At 52.8% G+C, this 19,455-nt stretch overlaps 2 protein-coding genes across 3 annotated transcripts in view; one reads left to right on the forward strand and one right to left on the reverse strand.

Moving 5' to 3' along the window:
• Positions 1-873: 873 nt before the first annotated feature.
• On the reverse strand, positions 874-5,676 carry LOC138747188 (G-protein coupled receptor 84-like). The gene is made up of 2 exons (XM_069906178.1): positions 5,430-5,676; positions 874-1,987 (listed from the first exon to the last, which is right to left on the reverse strand). Exons 1-2 carry the CDS (start codon positions 5,460-5,462, stop codon positions 878-880), a joined length of 1,143 nt encoding a protein of 380 aa, XP_069762279.1. The 5' UTR covers positions 5,463-5,676; the 3' UTR covers positions 874-877.
• A 3,478-nt stretch (positions 5,677-9,154) lies between these two features.
• smug1 (single-strand-selective monofunctional uracil-DNA glycosylase 1) overlaps positions 9,155-19,455 on the forward strand; it is a 157,834-nt gene continuing 147,533 nt past the window's right edge. Inside the window, exons 1-2 of one of the 2 annotated variants that reach the window (XM_069906182.1) lie at positions 9,155-9,242; positions 11,001-11,274. In XM_069906182.1, coding sequence (XP_069762283.1) covers positions 11,014-11,274 — 261 coding nt within the window. In that variant the 5' untranslated portion in view covers positions 9,155-9,242; positions 11,001-11,013. The remainder of the gene's footprint in view (positions 9,243-11,000; positions 11,275-19,455) is intronic. The other variant, XM_069906183.1, reaches the window with a different exon arrangement.

Genomic DNA, 19,455 nt, shown 5'->3' on the forward strand with positions numbered 1-19,455 from the left:
CCTCACCTTGCCACATCCTCGCCATGACCCGATCTCACTGTGACCTTGACCGCTCCATAACCTCAACCTCTGTGATCCAGACCTCATCGTGACCATGACCTCACTTTGACCCCGATCTCATCGTAACTCTGACAAGGTGTCCCAAACCTCACCATGACCCTGACAATCCCCTCATTGTGACCCCGGCCTCACCATGTCCCTGACACTCCCCTCATCATGACCCTGACACTCCCCTCACCGTGACCCTGACTTCACTGTGACCCTGACACTCCCCTCACTATGACCCTGACACTCACCTCACCATGACCTGACCTCACCATGACCCCGACACTTCTCTCACCGTGACCTTGTCCATCCCATCAACGAGAGAGATAAACACAATAAAAATCACTTTGTAGCATAAATATGTTGTTATTTTCAGTGCAGGGAATCGGAGAGGGGAACTTGTGAGCAGAAGGGCCGGGTCCCGGTGTGGATTGTGTGCCTTTCGGGGTGATGTGGGGAAGAACGCTGTTGAAAAAGGCTTGCAAGTGAAATCCAACCCTGTGTGTTGCCCAGAGACCCTGAACCCCACATGGTCACCTTCTCCCCTGTCAAAATTTAAATTTAGATCTACAGCACGGTAACAGGTCCCATCGGCCCACGAGTCCATGCTGCCCAATTACATCTACTCCCCCCCACAGTACATTTCGAATGGTGGGAGGAAACCATTCCCCCGGGGAACACCCACACAGACTTGGGGAGAGCGTACAAACTCCTTACAGTGTGGGATTTGAACCCCGGTTCTGTTCACTCTAATGGCATTGTGCTGACGGTCACACTCCTCCTGGTCACCCCCCTCAACCACCCACCATCTCCCCCCCCACCCCCACACTAATCACAGGCCTCCCTCGCCTGCCCTGGATCCCCCTCCCAGCCTGAGGCCGTTCCCTGGTTCCGACACCCTGCTCGGCCTTCCACCACTGGACCCCTGGGTTCTGGAGGCAGCTCCCCTTCCCACGGCCCAGCAGGCCAGCCTCTGGAATACGGCCTGGTAGCCCTGGCGAAACTGGCGGTTCATGGCGGCATAGAGCAGGGGGTTGAGGCAGCTGTTGAACCAGGTGAGGTTGCCGACCAGGGTTTGAGCCAGGGCCGAAGCCGACAGCCATTTGCCCACCAGGTGGAGCAGGCAAAAGGGTAAGTAGCAGCCCAGGTAGACCAGGAACATGGCGAAGCACATGGCTGTCACCCTGGAGAACTCAGCCTCCTTGCCCCGCCTGCCCCTGGACTTCCTGGCCTGCACCAGGCTGCCTTCTCTCTCGCCCTCGTTCCTCCGCGCCCCGTAGCTGCTCAGGGCCTGCGACACTTTCCTCATCCTGCGGTGTATCAGCAGGTAGAAGACCCCAATGGAGGAGAGGCCCAGGCCGAAGGTGAGGCCGTGCAGGATGCTGGTGTAAGGCCTGCCCCGCCGACGGTTGAACGAGCAGGTGCACACTGCGGGCAGGAACTCAAAGACATCCCAGAAGGGGGCCAGGCAGGTGAAAGAAAGCATCCAGGGCAGGCCCAGCCACAGAGGCAGAGCCAGGGGGCGGAAAGCCCGACGGAATGCTTCAGGCCTGGTCACCAGGGCATAGCGGCTGCCAGCCACCAGGCCCATGCTGAGGATGGAGACCAGGTTGAGGGTGAAGAGCAACAGGCCAAAGACCTGGCAGGGTGCCCGGCCCCAGTTCCAGGCCTCCTGCATGTAGGTGTGGATGGTGACGGGCTGCAGGAGGGCGCAGTAGGCCAGGTCCGCCAGCGTCAGATTGAGGATGAGCAGGTTGAAGGTGGTGCGGAGGCGAGGGTCCAGCACGAAGGCCAGGATGGTCAGCCCGTTGCCCAGGGTGCCCACAGCACACACTGCCATTCCCAGGAAGGCCCCGAAGTGGCGGTACTCCGAGGCGGATGCATCGCAGGTCAGCAAGGCCCAGCTGTCATTGGTGACCATTGGTCCCAGCTGAGATGAGGCCTAGGAACATAGAACATAGAACACTACAGCACAGTACAGGCCCTTCTCCCCTCGATGCTGTGCCAACCCAGATATCCCTGAACGGTTGGCGTAGCAATGAGCGCAACACCTTTACAGCACCATTGATCAGGATTGGGGTTCAAATCCTGTCCTGTCTGTGAGGGACTGGTACATTCTCCCCATGGATTTTCCCCGGGATGGGTGCTCCAGTTTCCTCCCACCGTTCGAAACGTACTGGTGGTTATCGGTTAATTGGCTGTAAATAGGGTGGCACGGACTCGTGGGCTGAAATGGCCCGTTAATGTGCTGAATGTCTAAGAAAAATTTAAATAAATTTTAGAAAGTACTGCACCCTCCCAACCCTGTAACCCTATATTTTTCTTCCATTCATGTTCCTGTCTAAGAGTCTCTTAAATGCCCCCAATGTTCCAGCCTCCACCACTACCCCTAGCAAGGCATTCCAGGCCCCCACAACTCTCTGTATAAAAAAACTTACCCCTGATCTCTCCCTTAAACTTCCCTCCCTTCACTGTACGGACGTCCTCTGGTGTTTGCTGATCCTGCCCTGGGAAACAGGTGCTGACTGTCCACCCTATCTATGCCTCTCATAATCTTGTAGACCTCTATCAAGTCTCCTCCCATCCTTCTACGCTTTAAAGAGAAAAGTCCCATAACCTGGCCTCATAAGACTTGTTTCCCAATCCAGGCAACATCCTGATAAATCTCCTCTGCCCCCTCTCCATAGTGTCCACATCCTTCCTGAAATGAGGTGACCAGAACTGAACACAATATTCCAAGTGTGGTCTCCCCAACATCCTGGAGAGTTGTAACGGGACGTCCTGCTCCTGGACTCAGCGCCCTGACCCATGAAGCAAGTGTGTCAAACCCCTTCTTCACCCCGAGAATCCCAGAGCCATATTGCACAAAACAGGCCATTCGGCCCACCGTCTGTGCAGGCATCCACATCTGTTAATCCTACCGCCCTCTGCTGGTCTGCACACTTCCTAAACACTGTCAGTTACCCTGCTTCTCCCCCTCTCCCCAGCAGTATGGTCCAGGTTCTCACCATTCTCGGGAGTGGGGGTGGGGGGTGGGGAGAAAGCCCTCCTTCACATCCCCTCTCAATCTCTTCTCCCTCACCCAAAATCGGTCCTTTCAATCCACCTCTGATCTGTGGGATTTATACCCCTCGATCACATCCCCTTCACCCTCCTGTGTTTCAGGGAGTAGGGACCAAGTCACTCCGCTCTTCCCGTCAATGGGACACTGTCCTGGAACAACCTGGTGAATCTCCTCTGCCACCTCTCCTACACAACCTCCCCCTGTACCCATTCCCCTCAACCCCTACGTCTTACCAAATATCCTTCAATACATCAGTGATTGGGCCCCCAGCATCCTCAGAGGCAGGGATCTCATCCCTGCCTCTGAGAGGAGACGCACCCCCCGACCTGTTTTAATCGACCGGCCCCTGATCCTGTCCCTCTATCCCCTCCTTTGGGTCCCTCCCACACCTCCCTCCAAGTCTTTCCTGCTGATCCTCCTCAGGATGGGAGCCCTTCGTCTTTCAAAGCTCCAAGGATCACAAGCCCCAACCTGTCCAGTCCCTGTCAAAGGGACCCCCTCTTTCCGGGAATTGCAGACCCAGGTCTCCCGGGTGTGTGGGGGGGGGGGGGGGGTGGGGGGGGGGGCTGGAGTGTGTACCTGCTTTCGGAGATGCTCTGCCAAGGCCTCCACGTATCTACTGTTGGTACACCAATAAAGCCCCACCCAATCTAATCCCCCTGTAATACCCCATCCAGTCTAATCCCCCTTGTAATACCCCACCCAGTCTCATCCCACCTGTAATACCCCACCCAGTCTAATCCCACCTGTAATACCCCACCCAGTCTAATCCTCCTGTAATACCTAACCAGTCTAATCCCACCTGTAATTTCCCCATCCAGTCTAATCCCCCCTGTAATACCCCACCCACACTAATCCCCCTGTAATACCCCAACTGGTCTAAACCCCTGTATACCCCACCTAGTCTAATCCCCTGTAATACCCCACCCAATCTAATCCTGCCTGTAATACCCAACCTAGTCTGTTCCACCTGTTATACCCCACAGAATAATCAATCCTGTAATACCCCACCCAGTCTAATCCCCCCTGTAATACCCCACAGAATAATCAAGCCTGTAATACCCCACCCACACTAATCTCCCTGTAATACCCCACCCGGTCTAATCCCCTGTAATACCCCACCAGTCTAATCCCCCTGTAATACCCCACCCAGTCTAATCCCGCCTGTAATACCCCACTCAGTATAATCAAGCCTGTAATACCCCACCCACACTAATCCCCCTGTAATACTCCACCCAGTCTAATCTCCCTGTAATACCCCACCCAGTCTAATCCCCCTGTAATACCCCACCCAGTCTAATCCCGACTGTAATACCCCACTCAGTATAATCAAGCCTGTAATACCCCACCCACACTAATCCCCCTGTAATACCCCAACTGGTCTAAACCCCTGTATACCCCACCTAGTCAAATCCCCTGTAATACCCCAACTGGTCTAAACCCCTGTATACCCCACCTAGTCAAATCCCCTGTAATACCCCAACTGATCTAAACCCCTGTATACCCCACCTAGTCTAATCCCCTGTAATATCCCACCCAATCTGTTTCACCTGTAATACCCCACAGAATAATCAAGCCTGTAATACCCCACCCAGTCTAATCCCCCCCTGTAATACCCCACAGAATAATCAAGCCTGTAATACCCCACTCAGTCTAATCCCCCCCCTGTAATACCCCACCCACACTAATCCCCCTGTAATACCCCACCCGGTCTAATCCCCTGTAATATCCCACCCAGTCTAATCTCCCTGTAATACCCCACCCAGTCTAATCCCCCTGTAATACCCCACCCAGTCTAATCCCCCTGTAATACCCCACCCAGTCTAATCCCCCTGTAATACCCCACCCAGTCTAATCCCCCTGTAATACCCCACCCAGTCTAATCCCCCTGTAATACCCCACCCAGTCTAATCCCCCTGTAATACCCCACCCAGTCTAATCCCCCTGTAATACCCCACCCAGTCTAATACCCCTGTAATACCCCACCCAGTCTAATCCCGCCTGCAATACCCCACTCAGTATAATCAAGCCTGTAATACCCCACCCAGTCTAATCCCGCCTGTAATACCCCACTCAGTATAATCAAGCCTGTAATACCCCACCCAGTCTAATCCCGCCTGTAATACCCCACTCAGTATAATCAAGCCTGTAATACCCCACCCAGTCTAATCCCCCTGTAATACTCCACCCAGTCTAATTCCCCCTGTAATACCCCACCCAGTCTAATCCCGCCTGTAATATCCCACTCAGTATAATCAAGCCTGTAATACCCCACCCAGTCTAATCTCTTCCCCCCCCCCACCCCGTTCATCTCATTTACCTGCATTAATGTGATGTCTCTCATTCGAACCATGTACACAGCCACCAGTTTCTGTCTGTTTTATCCCCTCCAAGGATTCTTTGTTGCAATCCAGGATGCATTTCACAATGATGGTGGTGGAATGTGGTCAGTAGAGGGGGAGGGAGTGTGGGAGGTAGGGTGTGGGAGGGTGAGGCAGATTGGTTGGGAGAGGGGGCTGAGGGGAGAAAGGGTGAGGGGAGAGGGAGAGAGGGGGCTGAGGGGAAAGTGGGGTGATGGGAGAGGAGAGGGGCTGAGGGGAGAATGAGAGAGGGGGCTGAGGGGAGAGGGAGAAAGAGGGGTCGAGGGAAGGGTAAAGGGGAGAGGGGGTTGAGGGGAGAAGGGTGTGAGGGGGAGAGGGAAGGGTAGAGGGGGCTGACTGGAGGGGGAGAGGCTTGAGGGAAGGGTAGATGGGGCTGTGGAGAGGGAGAGGGGAGAAGTGGGGTGGAGAGGAGTGAGGGAGAGGGGGTTGAGAGAAGAGGGACGGGGAAGGGGGAAATGCAGTGCGAAGCCTGCAGTACCGGAATGCCGCCAGTCGGGAGCAGCAGATCATCGCTCATGACCACGCTGGCGTCGGCCGTTCGGTCCCCTTGGAGTGTGGTGGTATCCACGGAGTCGGGGGTCAATCTCCAGGGTGAGGAAGGGTCAATCCCCAGGTTAGGGGATCAATCCCAAGGGGCAGTCAATTCCCGGGTAGGGGGGGGGGTGTGTCAATCGCCAAGGGGGGGAGGGGGTTTTAATCCGAGGTGGGTAATTACTCATGCCTGGGGTCTTGCTGAACTATTATTCTGCCGCGTCCCACTGACCTGCACCCAGTCCAGATCCCTCCATACCCCTCCCATCCATGGACCTGAGCCCCCATTCACCACTTCAGCTGGCAGCTTGCTGCACACTCCACTACGCTATGTGAAGAAGTTCAGAATCAGATTCAGAATGTATTGTTCCGACAGCATCACTGGGCAAACATTTTTAACCACCTTACAAAATGAATAAAAATAGTGCATGAAAAGTCAGGCAGTGTCTTTGGTTCGTTGATCATTCAGTAATCTGATGGCAGCGGGGAAGAAGCTGTTCTTGTGCCGCTGGGTGCTCGTCTTTGGGCTCCTGTACCTTTTACCCCGATGGTAGTAAAGTGAAGAGGGCCCGGCCTGGGTGGTGGGGTCTTTGAGGATAAAGGCTGCTTTCTTAAGACAACGCTTCATGTCAATGTTTTCGATGGAGTGAAGTCTGGTGTCTGTGATGCTGCAGGGCGAGTTAACAACCCTCTGGAGTTTATTCTTGTCCTGAGAGTTGGTGCCTCCATACCAGGCAGTGATGCAACCAGCTAGAATGCTCCCCACGGTCCACCTGTAGAAGTTTACGAGTGTCTTTGGTGACAATATTGAATCTCCTCAGACACCTCAAAGTATAGCCGCTGGCGAGGTTTCTTTGTAAATGCATCAACGTGGAGACTCCAGGACAGATTCTCGGAGATGTTGACCCCCCAGGAATTCGGAAGCTCTTGACCCTCTCCATGACTGAGCCCTTGATGAGGACTGGGTCAGTTCCCCGACTTCCTCTTGAAGCCCACAATCATCTCCTTGGTTTTGCTGACATTGAGCGCAAGGTTGTCGTCATGACACCATAAATCCCAGTTTAGTGTTAGACCAAGGGAGGACTTGTATTTAATCCCTTTAATGAGAGTTATTCCCATGGATGAATGGTGGTTAAACCCTGGGAAAGAGACCATTAATCCCAGTGTTGCTTTGTAAGCAACAAATGAAGGCTTCACTTCCACAAAGAGCAAAAGACTTCTGGAATATAAGTGCAGGTATCGACCAAGCCAAGGTTAGGCTCCAACAGGCAGAATACAGGATCAGGGATGCAAGGCCACATCAGTGATCAGACCATCCCAGTGGTCTGAGAGGCTGTGAAAGACCTTTAATCGACTGCTTAGGATGCAAAACCTGACACAAACATGTGTGAAAATGTCACCTGGAGAAAAGTGCACAGAATTAGAGGAGGGGAAGGAAAGTTGCACTTCAGCAGCTGGGTGGGGGGGCAGAGATGGGGGTGGATGGGCTGAGGAGTGGGCAAAATCCAAAACATTGGTGGAAGTGAGGAGGTGGACAAGACAGAGGGAGAGGGAGTGCCAGAATGGATGAGAGGCAGGGAGAGGGAGAGAGATACAGCCAGTGTCTTTCTCTCTCCCTCTCACTCTCACTCTCTCTCTCCATTTACCTCTCCCCTTTCTCCTCCACTTTCCTCACTTCTCTCTCCCATTCCTTTAATCCTATTTCCACACTCTCTCGCTCCTGCACTCTCTTTATCCATCCATGGTGTTCTCTCCCTTTCCACTTCCTAATTAGCTCTATTTTTCTTTCTATCTCTCTGTCCTCTCTCTCTTTTTCCTTCTTTCTGTCTCAAGCCTCACTTTATCCCCACAGTCTTTGAATGTGTGACCTCTTCACTTTAACTCCGATGTCAGACCACTTTTCACTTTGCTGAGGGTTGCCAGGGCTGCAGGTTTGCAGAAGTGTTTAATATGACCTGAATATGCCTGAGATTGTCTGATGTCGGACGCGAAGCAGGCTCAGGCCTGGCCAGTACTCGGACGGGAGACCACCTGAAGGTTTCTGTGAGGGACACTGGACAAAGTGGTGACTCTCTGTTTACCGTATGGTGGACAAAAGTTAAAGAAATTCATGTATGTATTCAAAATAAAGTGTTACGTGACAGGAAATAGAACCTTAACCTTTTAATTGTGATGGCTGTGAAGATTAACTCCCAATGCAGAGGAACTTGTCTTGAATGCATAATAACCAACAACAGTGAAATGTGTTTAACGTCCGCTATGAGGTGCATTTCCTCACTGTTTCTGCTTCCCACAGTCTCCCTCCTCACCCCCTCCCTCCCATAGTCTCCCCTCCTCACTCCATCCCAGTCCCCCCCCTCCCAGTCTCCTTCCTGACCCCCTCCCAGTCTCCCTCCTCACCCCCTTCCACAGCCTCCCTCCTCACCCCCTTCCACAGCCTCCCTCCTCACCCCCTCCCTCCCACAGCCTCCCTCCTCACCCCCTCCCTCCCACAGCCTCCCTCCTCACCCCCTCCCTCCCACAGCCTCCCTCCTCACCCCCTTCCACAGCCTCCCTCCTCACCCCCTTCCATAGCCTCCCTCCTCACCCCCTCCCTCCCACAGTCTCCCTCCTCACGCCCTCCGTCCCACAGCCTCCCTCCTCATCCCCTCCCACATTCTCCCTCCTCACGCCCTCCCACCCTCCCACAGTCTCCCTCCTCACCCCCCCCCCCCCACAGGCTCCCTCCCCGCCGGCTGCCCCTACACCCTACCCTATCTCTGTCACCGTAGTCCATACACCCCTCCCTATACCCTATGATGTCTTGATTGCTGATAGGCACACAATGAAAACAATCCCTCGTCCCATTATGTCAATACTTGCCCAGCTAATTTTCCCAACAAACTTTGTCCCCAGCAGCCCAAGTTTTGTTGGGGAAAAGTTGGCTTTCTCTGCCTGTTGGAATCCCTCCCAGGCGGTGGCGGCGCTCTAAGGAACACTACGCTGTTGGGCTCGCCTCGCAGGAGGCTGCTGTCGAGGAGCATGCCCGTTCGGTTTGGCCGAGGAACGCAGGCGCCTTTCACGGCACGGCAAAATGCGAAGGCTCGGATGCGAGAACGTGACTTCTGCGCGTGCGCAATGCTTTAATGCGCGGAGCTGAACTACAGATCCCAGCCACCCTTGCGCGGCGGGGGCCACTGGGAGAAAGGTTTTGGGAGAGAAGGAAGAAGGTGATTTTGGAGGTGAGGGAAAGAGGGGAATGTGGAAACGGAGTGATGGGGAGGAGAAAGTGGGAAGTTCAGGTGGGCGTGAGGGGGAGGAGAAAGTGGGAAGTTCAGGTGGGCGTGAGGGGAGGAGGAGGGCCGAAGAAATGGGGGGTGGAGGTTTTGGAGGTGGGACCAGCAGGAAAGGAGGAGCGGAGGGAGAAGGGAGCGGAGGGTTGGAGGTGGGACTAGTAGGGAGGGAGGGGCCGAGGGGGTGGGAGAAGGGTGGGGGAGGTTGGAAGTTGGACCAGCAGGGAGGGAGGGGCTGAGGGAGAAATGTGGGGGAGGTAGGAGCTGTGACCAGCAGGGAGGGAGGGAGAAGCGTGGGGCTAGGGGATGTGAGCAGCAGGGAGGGAGGGAGGGAGGGAGGGGCCGTGGGAGAAGGGTGGGGGGCAGCGGGGAGGGAGAAGGGTGGGGGGCAGCGGGGAGGGAGAAGGGTGGGGGGGCAGCGGGGAGGGAGAAGGGTGGGGGGCAGCGGGGAGGGAGAAGGGTGGGGGGGCAGCGGGGAGGGAGAAGGGTGGGGGGGCAGCGGGGAGGGAGAAGGGTGGGGGGCAGCGGGGAGGGAGAAGGGTGGGGGGGCAGCGGGGAGGGAGAAGGGTGGGGGGCAGCGGGGAGGGAGAAGGGTGGGGGGCAGCGGGGAGGGAGAAGGGTGGGGGGCAGCGGGGAGGGAGAAGGGTGGGGGGTGTTAGAGTTTGGACCAGTAGGGAGGGAGGGAGGGGCGTAGGAAGGGTGGGGGGGGGTTTGGAGGTGGGACCAGCTGGGAGGGAGGGGCCGAGGGGGAGGGAGAAAGGTGAGGGGTGGGGGGGGTATGAGATGGGACCAGCTGGGAGGGAGGGGCCGAGGGGGAGGGAGAAAGGTGAGGGGTGGGGGGGTAGGAGATGGTACCAGCTGGGAGGGAGGGGCTAAAGGGGAGGGAAGTGGGTAGGTTTGGAAGTGGGACAAGCAGGGAGAAGGGTGGGGGGGGTTGGAAGTGGGTCCAGCAGGGAGGGAGGGGAGAAGGGGCTGCGGGGGACGGAGAATGGTGGAGGTGGTTGGAGGAGTGGAGTGATGGGAGTTGAGATGGAGGGAGAGGGAGAAGTAATGGATTGGAGAGTTAGGATGTGGGAAATTCAAGAGGGCAGTGATGGATGGAGCGAGGGGGGTAGGGGTTTAGATGGAGGGGAGGGGAGGGGTGGCAGGTGAAGGGGTTGGGAAGGTGTTGAGTTGTTGGAAGGGAGGGAAAGTGGTTTCAGGTATGCATGGTTGAGGGTGAAGGGGTTTGGGAAGGAGTGGTTGTGGAGAGTGAGGGGGTAGTACGTGGGAAGGAGGGGGTGAGGGGCAGGGAGAACAGTGAGGGGTGCAAAATAGGGGTGGGAAGTGGGTGAAGGGGTGGTGTGAGTGGAGTGGCAGGTGATGGGGCTTGGGGAGGAGTGCTTGAGGGGAGGGAGGGAAAGTGCAGAAGGGAGTAGGGGTTGAGATGAGGGGAGAGGGGAGGTGGTTTGGGTTAGCAAAGGGAATAGGGTTTGAGGGGGAGAGGAGAGGTGGTGAGAATTTGGGTAGCAATGGAGGGGAAGAAGGGGTGAGGGAGGGAGAGGAATATTTGAGGGGAAGGGAGAAAGGGGTACAAGAGGGGGAGGAACGAGAGGAAATGGGGAGAGTGCAGTGAGAGGGGTCTTGGGGGTAGATTGTAGTGCAGGAGATCAGGGTTTAGCTTTTCTGTTCCCCACCACCTCACCTTGGCATCACTTCCCACTGCAGGCCTGGGACCCCAATGGCCTCTGGGGTGAGGCCAATGGACAAGCAGGAGACGGCGAAGGTGGAGGGAGTGGCCGAGTCTTTCCTTCACCTGGAGCTAGAGTTGTTGGCTCTTCTGAGGGAGATCCAGTTCCCACCACCAGTTTGCCATGTTTACAACCCTCTGGAATACGCCTGGGAACCTCACCGATGTTACGTGGAGAAGTACTGCTCCTCGCAGAAGGATGTCCTGTTCTTGGGAATGAACCCGGGACCCTTTGGCATGGTTCAGACTGGGGTACGTGAAAGATACAGCAACCAGAGGATGGGAGAGGGCAGGAGATGGCCAGGGGTGCTCTTTGCCTGATTTCCAAAGGATGGCAACTGGCTGCCCCTCCTCCCTACGTTCGCTCATCTGCCACTGGTTTCTGGAGTTGTCCTCTCACTAACAAGTTTCAGAGTTATGGGATGAATATAGTCAAGTAGAAGTAACTGGGTCAGTAGAGCGAGGTGGGCAGAGGTACATGTTTCCGTGCTGTAAAACACCATAACTCCATGCAACATGCTTGTAGACAGCCCAGAGTCTAGTTATACTCCGTGTCCACAATCGGGGAATGAAGGGTCTGTTCTCTGAGTCAACATTCCCGGAATAATGGACCTGTTCCCTGTGTCCACGTTCGTGGAATAATGGGCCTGTTCACCATCTCCACATTTCCGTTATGAATAATGGGCCTGTACCCCGTGTCCACGATCCTGTAATAATGGGCCTGTTCCCCATGTCCACATTTCCGGAATAATGTGCCTGTTCCCTGTGTCTCCATTCCTGTAATGATGGGCCTTTTCTCCATGTCCACCTTCCTGAAATGGTGGGCCTGTTTCCCGAGTCCACATTACCGGAAGAATGGGTCTGTTTTCTCTGTCCACATTCCCGTAATGATGGGCCTTTTCCCCAAGTCCACATTCCCTGAATAATGGGGCCTGTTCCCTGTGTGCACATTCCAGTCATAATAGTCCTGTTCCCCGTTTCCACATACCCATAATGATGGGCCTGTTCCCCATGTCCACATTTCCAGAATAATGTGCCTGTTCCCTGTGTCCACATTCCTGGAAAGATGGGTCTGTTTTCTCTGTCAACATTCCCGTAATGATGGGTCTTTTCTCTGTGTCCACCTTCCTGTAATGATGGGGCTGTTCCCCGAGTCAGCATTACCGGAATAATGGGCCTGCTCCCTGTGTCCACATTCCTGGAAAGATGGTTGTGTTCTCCTTGTGCACATTCCCGTAATGATAGGCCTTTACCCAATGTCCACCTTCCTGTAATGATGGGCCTGTTCCCCAAGTCAACATTCCCGGAATGATGGGTCTTTTTCCGTGTCTGCATTCTGGTAATGATGGGCCTGTTTCATGTGTCCACATTGCTGTTATGATAGGCCTATTCCCCATCTCCACTCTCCTGGAATAATGGGCCTGTTCCCTATGTCCACATTTCCTGAATAATGGGGCCTGTTCCCTGTTTCCACTTTCCCGTAATGATGGGTCTGCCCCATGTTCACATTCCCTCAATGAAGGGCCTGTTCCCCCGTCTATATTCCTGTAATAATGGGCCTGTTCCCCATGTCCACATTTCCGGAATAATGTGTCTTATCCCTGTGTCCACTTTCCTGGAAAGATGGGCCTGTTTCCAGAATCCACATTCCAGAAACAATGGGTCTGTTCCCCGTTTCCACATTCCCATAATGATAGGCCTGTTCCCCATGTCCACATTTCCAGAATAATGTGCCTGTTCCCTGTGTGCACATTCCTGGAAAGATGGGCCTGTTTCCCGTGTCCACATTCCCTGAATGATGCATCAGTTCTCCGTGTCCACATTCCTGGAATAATTGCGCCTGTTCCGCATGTCCTCATTCCCGTAATGATGGGTCTTTTTCCATGTCTACATTCCGGTCATGATGGGCCTTTTCCCCGTGTCCGCATTCCTGTCTTGATGAGCTTGTTCCCCGTGTCTACATTCCTGTAATGATGGGCCTGTTCCCCGTGTTCACATTCCTGTAATGATGGGTCTGTTCCCCGTATCTACATACCCGTAATGATGGGTCTGTTACCCTTGTCCACATTCCACGAATGATGGGCATGTTCCCCGTCGAGAGATTCCTGTAATTATAGGCCTTTTCTCTGTGTCCCCCTTCCTGTAATGATGGGCCTGTTCCCTGAGTGCACATTCCCTGAATACTGGGGCCTGGTCCCTGTGTGCACATTTAAGTAATAATAGGCCTGTTTCCGATATCGACATTCCAGGAATAATAGTCCTGTTCCCCATCTCCACATTCCCATAATGATGGGCCTGATTTCCGTGTACACATTCCCATATTGATGCGTCTGTTCTTCGCATCCACAATGGGGGAATGATGGGCCTGTACCCCGTGTCTACATTCCCATAATGATGGGCCTGATCCACGTGTCCACATGACTGGTATGATGGGCTTGATCCCAGTGTCCACAGTCCTGTAATTATGGGCCTGTTCTCCGCGTCCACATTCCTGTAATGATGGGCCTGTTCCGCATGTCCACATTCCCGGAATAATGGGGCCTGTTCCCCCTTTCCACAATCCTGTAATGATGGGCCTGTTCCCCATGTCCACATTTCTGGAATAATGTACCTGTTCCCTTTGTCCACATTCCAGGAAAGATGGGTCTCTTCTCCCTGTCCTCATTCCTGTAATGATGGGCCTTTTCTCTGTGTCCACCTTCCTGTAATGATGGGCCTGTTACCCGAGTCCACATTCCTGGAATAAAGGGTTTGTTCTCCCTGTCCACATTGCCATAATTATGTGCCTTTTCTCTGTGCCTTTTCTCCGTAAAGATGGGCCTATTCCCTGTATCCACATTCCAGAAATAATGGGTCTGTTACCCGTGTCCATATTCTTGTATTGATGGGTCTGTCCTTCGTGTCCACATTTGGCGCATGATGTGCCTGTACCCGATGTCCAAAATTCAGTAATAACGGGCCTGTTCCCTATGCCCACATTCCTGAAATGATGGGCCTGTTCCCCGTGTCCACATTTCCGGAATAATGTGCCTGTTCCCTGTGTCCACATTCCTGGAATGATGAGCCTGTTCTCTATGTCCACCTTCTTGTAATGATGGGCATGTTCCCGGTGTCCACATTCCAGTATTGATGGATCTGTTCTTCGTATCCACATTCTGGGAATGATGGGCATGTACCCCGTGTCTACGATCCTGTAATAATGGGCCTCTTACCTCTGTCCACATTCCCGGAATAATGGTCCTGTTCCCCGTGTCCACCTTCCAGTAATAATGGGCCTGTTCCCCATGTCCATGTTCCCAGAATAATGGTTCTGTTCACTATCTCCACGTTCCCATAATGACTGGTTTCTTCCACGTGTCCACTTTCCCGTATTGATGGGTCTTTCCTTTGCATCCACATTCCCGTAATGATTGGCGTGTTCCCCATGAACACATTCCCGTAATTATGGAACTGTCCCCATGTTCACATTCCCTTAATGAAGGGCCTGTTCCCCCTCTTCACATTTCTGTAATGATGGGCCTGTTCCCCATTTCCACATTTCCGGAATAATGTGCCTGTTCCCTTTGTCCACATTCCAGGAAAGATGGGTCTCTTCTCCCTGTCCTCATTCCTGTAATGATGGGCCTTTTCTTTGTGTCCACCTTCCTGTAATGATGGGCCTGTTACCCGAGTCCACATTCCCGGAATAAAGGGTTTGTTCTCCCTGTCCACATTACCATAATGATGGGCATTTTCTCTGTGTCCACCTTCATTTAATAATGGGCCTGTTGCCCAAGTCCACATTCCCTGAATAATGGTGCCTGTTCCCCGTGTGCACATTCCAGTCATAATACTCCTGTTCCCCGTTTCCACATACCCTTAATGATGGACCTGTTCCCCATGTCCACATTTCCAGAATAATGTGCCTGTTCCCTGTGTCCACATTCCTGGAAAGATGGTTGTGTTCTCCTTGTGCACATTCCCGTAATGATAGACCTTTTCCCAATGTCCACCTTCCTGTAATGATGGGGCTGTTCCCCGAGTCAGCATTACCGGAATAATGGGCCTGCTCCCTGTGTCCACATTCCTGGAAAGATGGTTGTGTTCTCCCTGTGCACATTCCAGTAATGATAGGCCTTTACCCAATGTCCACCTTCCTGTAATGATGGGCCTGTTCCCCAAGTCAACATTCCCGGAATAATGGGCCTGTTCCCTGTGTCCACATTCCCGGAATAATGGGCCTGTTCACCATCTCCACATTCCCGTAATGATGGGTCTTTTTCCGTGTCTACATTCTGGTAATGATGGGCCTCTTTCATGTGTCCACATTGCTGTTATGTTAGGCCTGTTCCCCATCTCCACTCTCCTGGAATAATGGGCCTGTTCCTTATGTCCACATTTCCTGAATAATGGGGCCTGTTCCCTGTTTCCACTTTCCCGTAATGATGGGTCTGCCCCATGTTCACATTCCCTCAATGAAGGGCCTGTTCCCCCGTCTATATTCCTGTAATAACGGGCCTGTTCCCTGTGTCCATATTCCTGGAAAGATGGGTCTGTCTTCCGTGTACACATTCCTGTAATGATGGGCCTTTTCTCTGTGTCTGCCTTCCTGAAATGGTGGGCCTGTTTCCCGAGTCCACATTACCGGAACAATGGGTCTGTTCTCCCTGTCCACATTCCCGTAATGATGGGCCTTTTCTCTGTGTCTTCAGTCCTGTAAAGTTGGGCCTATTCCCCGTATCCACATTCCAGAAACAATGGGTCTGTTCCCCGATTCCACATTCCCATAATGGTGGGCCTGTTCCCCATGTCCACATTTCCGGAATAATGTGCCTGTTCCCTGTGTCCACATTCCTGGAAAGATGGGTCTGTCCCCCGTGTACACATTCCTGTAATGATGGGCCTTTTCTCCGTGTCTACCTTCCTGAAATGGTGGGCCTGTTTCCTGAGTCCACATTACCGGAACAATGGGTCTGTTCTCCCTGTCCACATTCCCGTAATGATGGGCCTTTTCTCTGTGTCTTCAGTCCTGTAAAGTTGGGCCTATTCCCCGTATCCATATTCCAGAAACAATGGGTCTGTCCCCGATTCCACATTCCCGTAATGATGGGCCTTTTCTCCGTCTCCACCTTCCTGTAATGATGGGCCTCTTCCCCGTGTCCACATTCCAGTATTGATGGATCTGTTCTTCGTATCCACATTCTGGGAATGATGGGCCTGTACCCCGTGTCCACGATCCTGTAATAATAGGCCTGTATCCCATGTCCACAATCCAGTAATAACGGGCCTATTCCCTATGTCTACATTCCTGAAATGATGGGCCTGTTCCCCATGTCCACATTTCCGGAATAATGTGCCTGTTCCCTGTGTCCACATTCCTGGAAAGATGGCTCTGTTTTCTCTGTCCACATTCCCGTAATGATGGGCCTTTTCTCCGTGTCTACCTTCCTGAAATGGTGGGCCTGTTTCCCGAGTCCACATTACCGGAACAATGGGTCTGTTCTCCCTGTCCACATTCCCGTAATGATGGGCCTTTTCTCTATGTCTTCAGTCCTGTAAAGTTGGGCCTATTCCCCGTATCCACATTCCAGAAACAATGGGTCTGTCCCCGATTCCACATTCCCGTAATGATGGGCCTTTTCTCCGTCTCCACCTTCCTGTAATGATGGGCCTCTTCCCCGTGTCCACATTACAGTATTGATGGATCTGTTCTTCGTATCCACATTCTTGGAATGATGGGCCTGTACCCCGTGTCCACCATCCTGTAATAATAGGCCTGTACCCCATGTCCACAATCCAGTAATAACGGGCCTATTCCCTTTGTCCACATTCCTGAAATGATGGGCCTTTTCCCCATGTCCACATTTCCGGAATAATGTGCCTGTTCCCTGTGTCCACATTCCTGGAAAGATGGGTCTGTTTTCTCTGTCCACATTCCCGTAATGATGGGCCTTTTCTCCGTGTCTACCTTCCTGAAATGGTGGGCCTGTTTCCCGAGTCCACATTACCGGAACAATGGGTCTGTTCTCCCTGTCCACATTCCCGTAATGATGGGCCTTTTCTCTGTGTCTTCAGTCCTGTAAAGTTGGGCCTATTCCCCGTATCCACATTCCAGAAATAATGGGTCTGTTCCCCGTGTCCAAATTCCCATAATGATGGGCTTCTTCTCCATGTCCACATTCCCTTATTGATGGGTCTGTTCTTTGTATTCACATTTCCAGAATATTGTGCCTGTTCCCTGTCTCCACATTCCTGGAAATATGGGTGTGTTCTCCTGGTGCACATTCCCGTGATGATAGGCCTTTACCCAATGTCCACCTTCCTGTAATGATGGGCCTTTTCCCTGAGTCAACATTCCCGGAATAATGGGCCTGTTCCCTGTGTCCACGTTCCTGGAATAATGGGCCTGTTCACCATCTCCACATTTCCGTAATAATGGGTCTTTTTCCGTGTCCACATTCCTGTTATGATGGGCCTGTTCCCCATCACCACACTCATGGAATAATGGGCCTGTTCCATGTGTCCACATTTTCGGAATCATGGGCCTGTTCTCTTTGTCGACATTCACGTAATGATGGGACTGTTCCCCATGTCCACATTTCCGTAATGATGTGCCCGTTCCCCGGGTCACATTCCAGTATTGATGGATCTGTTCTTCGTATCCACATTCTGGGAATGATGGGCCTGTACCCCGTATCCATGATCCTGTAATAATGGGCCTGTTACCTATGTCCACATTTCCGGAATAATGTGCATGTTCCCTGTGTCCACATTCCTGGAAAGATGGGTCTGTTCTCCATGTTCACATTCCCTAATGAAGGGCCAGTTCCCGCTCTTCTCATTCCTGTAATGATGGGCCTGTTCCCCATTTCCATATTTCCGGAAAGATGGGTCTGTTCTCCCTGTCCACATTCCCGTAATGATGGTCCTTTTCTCCGTGTCCACATTCTTGTAAATATGGTCCTGTTCCCCAAGTCCACATTCCCTGAATAATGGGGCCTGTTCCCCGTGTCCACATTCCAGTAATAATGGGCCTGTTCCCCATGTCCATGTTCCTGGAATAATGGTCCTGTTCACCATCTCCACATTCTCATAATGCCGGGTTTCTTCCACGTGTCCACATTCCCGTATTGATGGGTCTTTCCTTTGCATCCACATTCCCGTAATGATTGGCCTGTTCCCTGTGAACACATTCCCGTAATGATGGACCTGTCCCCATGTTCACATTCCCTTAATGAAGGGCCTATTCCCCCTCTTCACATTCCTGTAATGATGGGCCTGTTCCCCATGTCCACATTTCCGTAATAATATGCCTGTTCCCTGTGTCCACATTCCTGGAAAGATGGGTCTGTTCTCCGTGTGCACATTCCTGTAATGATGGGCCATTTCTCCGTTTTTACCTTCCTGAAATGGTGGGCCTGTTTCCCGAGTCCACATTATCAGAACAATGGGTCTGTTCTCATTGTCCTCATTCCCGTAAAGAGGAGCATTTTCTCTGTGTCCACCTTCCTGAAATGATGGGCCTCTTCCCCGTGTCCACATTCTAGAATTGATGGATCTGTTCTTCGTATCCACATTCTGGGAATAATGGGCCTCTTCTCCGTGTCCACATTTCCAGAATAATGTGCCTGTTCCCTGAGTCCACATTCCTGGAAAGATGGTTGTGTTCTCTTTGTGCACATTCCCGTAATGATAGGCCTTTTCCCAATGTCCACCTTCCTGTAATGATGGGCCTGTTCCCCGAGTCAACATTCCCAGAATAATGGGCCTGTTCCCAGTGTCTACATTCCCAGAATAATGGGCTTGTTCACCATCACCACATTCCCGTAATGATGGGTCTTTTTCCGTGTCTACATTCTAGAAATGATGGGCCTGTTCCCCATGTCCACATTTCCGGAATAATGTGCCTGTTCCCTGTGTCTCCATTCCTGGAAAGATGGGTCTGTTCTCCGTGTGCACATTCCTGTAATGATGGGCCTGTTCCCGGTGTCCACATTCCTTTAATAATGGGCCTGTTCCCCATGTCCATGTTCCCGGAATAATGGTCCTGTTCACCATCTCCACATTCTCATAATGACGGGTTTCTTCCACGTGTCCACATTCCCGTATTGATGGGTCTTTCCTTTGCATCCACATTCCCGTAATGATTGGTGTGTTCCCCATGAACACATTCCCGTAATGTTGGACCTGTCCCCATGTTCACATTCCCTTAATGAAGGGCCTGTTCCCCCTCTTCACATTCCTGTAATGATGGGCCTGTTCCCCATGTCCACATTCCAGGAATAATGGGGCCTGTTCCCCGTTTCCACATTCCCGTAAGTATTGTCCTGTGCTCATGTCCACATTTCCTTAATGAAGGACCTGTTCCCCTTGTCCACAATCCTGTAATGATGGGCCTGTTCCCCATGTCCACATTTCTGGAATAATGTGCCTGTTCTCTTTGTCCACATTCCA

This window comes from Narcine bancroftii, chromosome 12 (assembly GCF_036971445.1).
Source record: "Narcine bancroftii isolate sNarBan1 chromosome 12, sNarBan1.hap1, whole genome shotgun sequence".
Lineage (NCBI taxonomy): Eukaryota > Metazoa > Chordata > Chondrichthyes > Torpediniformes > Narcinidae > Narcine > Narcine bancroftii.

Excerpts from the sequence above, each read along its gene's own strand:
- LOC138747188 (XM_069906178.1), bottom strand. The coding sequence starts at position 5,462 with ATGGTTCGAATGAGAGACATCACATTAATGCAG. Across the intron at positions 1,988-5,429 it reads GAGACATCACATTAATGCAG|GCCTCATCTCAGCTGGGACC; the intron begins GTAAATGAGATG and ends CTATGTTCCTAG.